Consider the following 9445-nt stretch of genomic DNA (forward strand, 5'->3'; position numbering starts at 1 on the left):
TTTGATTCAATAATTAAAAAGGCAGAATATAAATTTGGAATAAAAATTCGTAATTAAAAATAACCAACCTAAGGTTTGGGTTTCATGGACGTCTTTCCTCGGATAAGAAGATATCAGAATCGTGATTGATTTGTCAATCGGATCAGAATCCTTATTTCCAATTGACAACCCTCTCTAAGCGATCGCTTAGCATTTGATCAAAGACGATGCTTCTACTCATACAATCGCAGAGTATCAGCCCGCTTGATTTAAGGTCATAGGGTCAATCAACCTAATCATCAAATCTGATGATTAATCCCTTTCCATAATCGCAATCGCGAACCTCAGATTGAATATCCACGATCGCACGATATCAATCTGAGTTGGGAAGGGAAACAAAACTGATTTGAATTAAACGCAGATCCTCAAGACCAATCCATGGAATCCATTACCCTTAGGTTGATTAAAAGGTTCTTAGCCTTGCATGGCTAAGGTAAACATAATTGAAATAAAAAGAAGAAGAAGAAGAAAAAAGATGAAGAACGCAATTGAATAAAAACTCAGAGAGAACTTCTCTGTTGTAAAAACTGACTACCAAGGGTTTCCTAGAGTCCCCTTTAAATAGCCGTCACGCAGGACGGCTAGGGTTTCATCGCTTCAGCCCAAACATAAAATAAAAACCGAATAAAATAAAATGAAACAATAAAACTTGGCTTTGGGCCACTTAAGTAATTGGGTTTTAATTTAAATTACAAGCCCAATAGTCAAACAAAACTTCAGCAAAACGCGTCCAACTTGGTGTCCGAAATCAACCAGCTTCTAGTCCGAATTGGGCTTAGAGCTCTGCATAAGAATTGTAGCTCTCTGTGTTATCTGAAAGACCCAACAAGAACGGAGTCAATCCGACAACTATGGACCGAGATATGGCCAAAATACAGAAGTAACGTAAAGCTGAAAAATTCTGACGAAAATAAATTAAACCCAATTAAAAACTAAAAACCTAAATTAACTCTAACAATCATTATTTTATTCAAATAAATCCTAAAAATACTAATCAAGAGTAACAAATAAGTGTAACAAAATATGTGTTATCACTCATCAACTAAATGAATAGCATGATCTAAGTCTCGAAAAGGAGGTAAGGATTTCGGTATATCAAATACCCTTTGACGGCACACCAAGATGTTCCACAATGCAGCAGGAACCTTATTTTTCAACAATAAGAAATCAGAGTGTACCTCAGTGTCTCCTGCTGCTGACCTTTGCAAGGTCAATGTATTACAGACAGCTTCTCCCTTGCTTGCTGGAACTGATTCTATGTGAGAATGAACACCTTGTAACAACACCATTTCATTCTGCCAAGAAAACTCCATGGAAAGGTCACCATAATTGTGAGTGACACGGCCCAAAGTAACAAGCCACTGCATTCCTAAAATGATACTTAAATCAGTTAAATCCACAACATGCAAATCAGTGTGAAAAACATGACTTTGAATGAGCAAAGGCACTTGAGGACATTTCTTTTCACACAGTAGGAAATCCCCATTTCCCATAAAAACCCTCATCCTAGAAGACTTCACCATTGGTAGCTGCATTGCTTCAGCTAATTCCCTATTAATGAAATTATGGGAACTGCCTGAATCAATAAGTACCTGCACTTCCTTCCCCTTCACAAATGCCAATAATACTAAAGACTTAGCATCATGACCCGAAAAAGAATGCAAGGCAGCATCAGTCCTAATTCCCTCTGGTTCTGTTTTTCCCCAAACAATCTCCTCCTCTAATTCTACATCTGAATCCTCAGGTTCTCCTATTAAAATCAACATCTTTGCTGGACAACGATGTTTTGTATTCCACTTGGCATCACATGTATAACAAATACCCAAATCTCTTTTTTTTTGCAACTCTTCTGGAGACAGTTTCTTGACAGGTAAAGTGGTAGAAGCAGGTAAAGTTGTAGAAGCAGGTAAAGCCAATTGTGCACTATGTGATGGTTTTTCCATCGTTCCCGTGGAATGAGAACGATAAAAAGGTTTCTTCGGAACATTAGAAACTGACGAACGCAATTCCACATGGTGGCTGTCATATGCAATTGCCAATTGCATAGCATTATGGAGTGAAGAAGGCCCTCTCAATTGAACAGCCCCTTGAAGATCAGCTTGTAAACCCGAAATGAAAAATGTCATCAACAAATCATCACTAATATTAGATACCTGATTCATGAGCTTTTGGAAATCTGCCATGTAATCCTTCAAGCATCCGGTCTGCAACAATTTGGAGAGCACACCACGAACATCTTTATACTGAGATGGACCAAATCTCTGGCCAACAGCAACCTTAAACTCTTCCCAAGAATTGATGAAGCCGCTCCGAAAAACCCATTGATACCAATCTGCTGCTGCTCCATCCATACGCAGGCCAGCCAACTCTACTTTCAAATTCTCTGGAACTTGATGTATCTTGAAGAATAATGATGTCTGAAAAATCCATGTATTAGGTTCCTTCCCATCAAATTTGGGAATTTCAGTTTTAACAAACTTTAAAACCGAACGAGAATCATCCATATGCAACGTATGTTGATGAACAACACGATGAGGTTGAGACGAACTCTCCGGAGAATGTGTCTCAGAATTCGCTTTCGACGTTTGGATCATCATCTCGCGAAACGAAGTCTCCATCATCTGAAAACGCTTATCGATCAACTCCAACATCTGCTCAAAACGCCGATTACTGTCTTCCTTATACTGTGTCAAATCATCAACAACTTCTTGAACCCGCATGTTGCCGTCGTGAATCCACCGAACGAAAGCACCAGTTGATAAGGGACGCGTACCCTTAAAGAGAAAAACTCAAGAACTATCTTATTATTTGCATGCTCAACACATACCCAAGGTGGGGTATTTAACAAGAATGTTAGTTAGCCAACGTGGCTCTACAATATGAGTCCTAACGAGCTTAGTCACTCTGGTATACAACTAACTACTTACATGTATACAACAACAATCGTATTCTCCTTTTACACAATTTCAACATATTCCTACTTTACATAGTCTACAGCCCAAGATGGACATCCTTTCACTCTGATACTCTTCTCCCTAACTGATAATTCCGTAACAACACATGCCCATTTCAAATCTTAAAATGCAATATCCCTATCCATTTATTTGTATTGGATCATAGAACAAAAGGATTTCATCAATAGTCAAAACATTGCCCAAAATTTGAAAATTGGTGAGTTGAGTTCAAGAAAAATTGCTTGTATTCCAAAAATCATATAAAATCTAAATCTTCACCAAAATGACTTGAAATTTTAATGGTAGAAATTAGACATCTTTGGCTTCTGATATATCGTTTGCCCCATTTGAAAGTATATAACTCTGGAAATTAATTTTCTAAAATGGCGGACAATATTGAATTTTACTAGAATTTTCTTTTGGCCATCACACATTTATATGCTTCCAATGATCACTACATTACCCATTTAACACTACAATACCTAGTGTATAAATAACCATCCTTAACACTACATTTTAGTACACTTCCATCATGCTTTTATATACGGTGGCCGAATGGTAGTCTACATGGTTTCATTAAAATTCCAAGCTATCCAATGGCTACCATGAAGGTCATTCAACAATACACCATCTAACACATATTAACTCTCATTGACATAACATCAAACACCTCTCCTACATGAATTTTCATGGCATGGCTGATTGATAGCCTATTAGGTTCATCAATTTTTCAAGTATTACCACACACTCACTTGATAATTTCCAACACTAAGCCAACCAATGAAATTTATCCAACATCAAAACAAACATATAATCCATGATTCAACAACATCAAAATCCAACAAATATCATGAAAACCTAAGTTTAGAATTACTAGAAAAAACCAGAACTACTAGTAAAAACCTGTATAGCGACGGAACTGCTATATAATTTTCGTCGCTAATTTCATCCTCACAACTATTTTTCATCATAGATTCCCTCGCAAACGAGGTTTGCGATGGAATTTACTAGGAAAATCGAATTAGCCACGAATTTTGCGAGGGAAATTTTATTGAAATTTCGTCGCTACACAGGTTTTTCCTAGTAGTAAAAAAACAATGAATGATCCTCCAAGCTTAGATGCAACAAAATCACTTCCTTCAAGCTTGAACCCCGAAAATTTTGTGGCTGTCCATGGAGCTTTTCTTCCTATACATAGCTCCCCAATGTTGGATGAAGGATGGATTCAACTAATTGGACCCCGAAAGTTTTGTCTAATAGACTTTTCCATTGGAGGCATGGTTAGTAAGTTGTGAGCTTGGCTTCATCAACAATGGTGGAGGGAGACGGGGCTAGTCAATTTTTGGCAAAGGAAGGGTTGTTCCAGCGTAAGAGAAATGAGAGAAAAATGTGATGTGGCATGTCATTTAAGTGTCTTGAGTGAGAAATGTCCAAAATTATTTAATGGTATGCCACTATAGCATTTTAAAGTTCTAAGCACTTTTGCACAGTTGGATTTTTACCTAGTATCTTCACTAATCGCATTTTTCTCCCAAAAGTGACTTTATGCGTATAATTAAATTTTCCATCTAATATTTCTCATTCTAATTTTATGGATCTAGGTGGAGGGTACTTTACAGAATTAACCGTAAACCAGCCAGTTTTTGCCAAATTACCATTTACCTGAAACTCAAAATTTTAACTTCATTAACCCACTAAACTATGATTAAACTATTAATCAACTTACTAATTCACAATTTACAGATTAGGGTTATTATAGGTTATATATACATTAGGTTAATATATAATATTACACTCAAAATTTTCAATCAATATTTTTATGAATAAATTAGTGCAAACTCCCGTGATTCAGTGCTGTTTTTTGACATAGGGACAATAAATTAGTTAATCGTTAGGTAGCTGGGTTAGTTTATGGATTTAATGTTTCTAAGTGAATGTAGATAAGTTATCTACATTCGCTCCCAAAACGACGTCGTTTTGTGTTGGAAAATTAAAAAAATATAATAAAAAGACTATTATAACTCTGAAATAAATTATAATTACAAAAATACTTTGATTTTCGTCTCAAAACGACGTCGTTTTGGGCTCAATGTAGATAAGCTATCTACGTTGACCGTAGAAAAAGCGAACCCAGCTAAATAATTTTCAAAGAAAATTTTATATATAAATTAGTACAAACATGCGTGGATCGGTCTTTCTATCTTGACATAGTGATAATAAATTAATTAATCATTTTTCTATTTTGTTATTTTAATTTGTCCCTTTTTTTTCGGTTTCTTTCTTCTGTCTTTTTTTTTTTCGTTAGAAATTTCTTCTGTTACTTTTAATTTTAACAGTTATAATCGAAGATCTAATCTTTATAAGAAGAAGAACAAAGAGATTTTTGCCTCGCATTATTTTTAATGTCCCAGTACCTGACCGATTGAACTGGAACAAGTAAAAAAAACATGAGGGAAAAACAGAAAATAAATCGTAACTTACGGCTCTTCTTTCTAAAAGATTTGTAGATGATTGGAATCCGCACTTAGCTTGTAGTTTGTAGCACTGAATGTAATTAACAGAATCTCTTCTATCACGTATTGCATGCATGCAATGTAGTTTTTTTGTTGATTGTTTTTTTCTTGTTTGGTCAAGAATATTTTATCTGTTAAAATAAAGGTTCCAAAGTTTCAATCAATAATGTCAGCATATCTAGCCACGGATATGGCTATTATTTTAAAAAGGTCCACGGGCTATGCTACTATATATATAACCCACCGAAACCAATTTTATTCAAACCAAAAGCAGTTGAAGAATTCTATTCATTCAATCAGCTGAGTGCCTTTCAACGATGGATTCACCACTCAAATTCACATTATTTATGGCTTTATTAGCTGTTTTGCTTGTAGGGGTTGCTGCTGAAATAGGTTGCATATATCCGGCCTGTCCGAAAATTAATGCGAGCTGCAGCATCGGTAATCATGCACTGATCGGTGGATTCTTTGCCTTTCTGCTTACAATTTTCATTGTGAGAGACAGGCTTTAATTAAGAACCCTTTCAGTTTGCTTTCAGCTCTCCATGTTTCTTCGCTCTTGTTTTAGTCTTCCAAATGTCATATACATTTTGGACTTGTGTGGTATGTTGTTTTAATAAGCTGTGGTTTATCTATGGGATATATGCAGCGCGTGTTCATTGTTCACCTTGGACTTCTCTTGTATGGTGCCTTGTATTTTGTATTAAAAATGTGTGATTTATGTATAATATATATGCATCATTCTCATTGCTCATCTAGTACACCAAGGAAAAAAGTAAATAAGCATCTACCCATGATTATGAATTTTCATATACTTAAAAATTGGAAGGGAACAATGTTATTAGACTTTTTTACATTTTGTCCTTGATTAATATAAATATTATCACTATTCTCCGTTTTTATACTATTTAAAATTTTTAACATTTTATTAAAACATAATAGAAATCTGCTCTTATTTGATAGTTGAGCATATAAGTTAATTGATTACATGATCTATGTAATCAATTATTTTATGCATGGCTGAAATTAGGTGACTCTTAATAGATTAATCGATTAAGGGTTTTCCAATTTTCAGTATATTGTCAGAACAACCTGATTGATGAGGCGTTTTCGATTCTTTTTTTATCTTCTTTTTGAGTAATTCTTGCTGACAGGAACAAGTACTTGACCCATCAGCCAGTTCTTCTCTATCTATCTTGTCTTCCTTTGCGGGGTCCAAAAACATGAAATCCATTTTCGTGCTAGACCAGTTTTCGCTCTCTAGTGCCGGGGTGGATGGAAGTGGAACTACTTCGTTTATATTGATGAGTGACACCTTTGTTTTTGTTGGAATTTATATATATATATATATATATATATATATATATATATATATATATATATATATATATATTGTATAGACAATCTATTGGTTATGAATAAGAAGTTTGGTAGTGAAAAGGTGTGCCTTTTCGTCGACAAACAGATGTATCTTTTCATCCTAAACGATGTATTGTTTCATCCTAACGGACATGTTGTTTCATCCTAACGGACATGTTGTTTCATCCTTGAATGGGTGTCTCTTCATGTTGAACGAATGTGTCTTTTCGTGTCCAACAGATGTGTTGTTTCGTCGTCGAATAGGTGCCTTTTGGAACGTGACTTTACGTTGTCTATAAATAGACACTGACACCTTCAGAAAATGTATCCAATTTTTCCTGCACTGAAACTCTGCCGGAATTTTTCTCCTTCCGGTTTGCATATTCCTGTTCATACTCTGGTGTGATTTCCTCTGGCATTTTGTTGTGTTCGTTTGGGCTGTTGACTGGTAGTGCCGCCACTCTTCAGACGAAATCCGTTCTATCCTGGGAGACAAGTGTCCATCAACCTTTGGCATCGATGAGGGGGCAAATTGTCTTAAGGAGACACGTTCTGTGGGCTCGGATTTTTATTCCTCTGATACTGCATATCATTATCATTCTGTCTCATATATCTGACAAGTAAGTCTGTTCTTATTTTATTTATAATTGCACAGTGATAATTCTGATCATCTACCCCTTCTGTTCTTTACATGGGTTCAAACCTCTAGTGATTTAATATCACCCACTGTCTTCAATAACAATCTTAAGACAATTTTGGTGTTTTGAACCTGTGATCAGTATATCTGTTTCTTGTTTTATATACTGTTTCTGTTTTATATTTATTGTGTAATTAATCAGAATAATTTCTAATCTGTGTATTAAGACAATTTTTAATTTGAACATTAATCTGTGTTTGTTGAACAAATCGTTCCTGTTACGTCTGATATTGTCTTAATGCATGGTAGAGTACAAAGTGTACCCTACACATAATATTAGCCTTCGATGCATGCTAATATAACATAATGACCGTAAATGTTTGCATGCGTGTATGAGTGGTTGCACTGTTGAATATATACTTAGATTGAGTCTCGGTATTCGTGTTAAAATCTTTATTCTCCAAATACATTTCATTTCACCGTGGGTAACATTACAATTTGTGATTTTTGAATTTTATATATATACGGATTTGATGCATTAAAAGCCATCAAATTATATGTACGGATTTGATGCATTAAAAGCCATCAAATTATATGTACGGATTTGATGCATTTCATTCCAATGATAAGTTACTATTTGCATTCAATGCTTGTGGAATTGTATATGCATGATATTCTGAATGAAAAGATGACATAATATATATAAAGCCAATTGAGAGATGTCTGTTGTGTGTTGGCGTGGAATCTTTGATTTTATTTTATTTTATTTTTTTGGAATTATGGTTTTCAATAAACCACCATTGTAACTGTAAAATGACAGTTTCTTTTATCTTTAATGAACCGATGGAATGATGAATGGTTTGCATAAAGTTATTATCGTTTAACGTGAAAGACTACCATGAATGGAATACTTTCATGGTGTATGGCTTTTGAGATAATAACCCATAATTTTTTGTCACAACGACTAATGCTTTGATTTTGCATGAAAAGATGCAATGTCAGTTTTCATTTCTTTGAGAACATCGAAATGTCATGGTTGGAACCGTAAGCATCGGTTGGTAATATGACAATTATTGGAACGAGAATACTACATACACACAGACTCGTGAATTGCATTGAATTTATAATCATGAATTGTGAAAGTTCTTAATGCTAAACATTATGTTTCTCGATTTTCGTGAATAGTGGTTCTAAATATAATTTGTGATTTGGATTCACTGTTACAGGTGTGTTTGGTTTCAATATATATTTAAAGATTCACATTCAATTCCGTGTCTTTAATATATATAGGTGCTTTCTTGTCTGTTATTGTTTTTTCAATAAAATACATGGTCACTTCTCGATAGTCGTGCCTCTACTAAACTCTTGTTCAATCACGGTTATTAACTTGTGTTTTTTCTATTACTTTTGCATCAATAATTAGATTGATTTGTTCGGTTTAATTTTGTGTAAATTAAACCGGATTAAATTTCTGTTTGTATAACAGGAATGGCATGAGAATTGAGAAATATTTTTGGCTTTAATTGATTGTTATATGAATTATTATGTGAGAAATGTCATGCATTTACCGGCATTCATTTATATATGGTACACATGAATTTGATGGTATATATAACAACATTTGATATCCATTAAATCGTGATTTATAAATGAAAAAGTTTTGACTTTATGATTTAGGCAAGTGATAATTCTTGCTTAAAAAAATGCACTATGTGCTTTGATGGATATAAAAGTCTTATATCTAGTAAAATATTTGATATTATGTGAACTTAAAAGGGCTATCATAGTGGTGGCATGATCAAGGTCAATGGATGACTTTGAATATTGTAAATGACATGATGATTGTGTATCATTTTAGGGTTAAATTGGAATTTATTATTTGATATATGTGTTATAGTCGAATAATGTTAAATTGAAAGGTTAAGGTATTAAGGAGCGATCGA

The 9445-nt window shown here is 34.3% G+C and overlaps 1 protein-coding gene across 1 annotated transcript; it reads right to left on the minus strand.

Annotated features, from left to right (window-relative positions):
* Window positions 1-1070: 1070 nt before the first annotated feature.
* LOC133300028 (uncharacterized) lies at window positions 1071-2759 on the minus strand. Its single transcript, XM_061499517.1, has one exon. It carries the CDS (start codon window positions 2757-2759, stop codon window positions 1071-1073), a length of 1689 nt encoding a protein of 562 aa, XP_061355501.1.
* Window positions 2760-9445: the final 6686 nt, after the last annotated feature.

The sequence above is a fragment of the Gastrolobium bilobum genome, unplaced genomic scaffold (genome assembly GCF_033153095.1).
Source record: "Gastrolobium bilobum isolate Gb01-03AN ecotype WA unplaced genomic scaffold, APGP_CSIRO_Gbil_v1 utg5066, whole genome shotgun sequence".
Lineage (NCBI taxonomy): Eukaryota > Viridiplantae > Streptophyta > Magnoliopsida > Fabales > Fabaceae > Gastrolobium > Gastrolobium bilobum.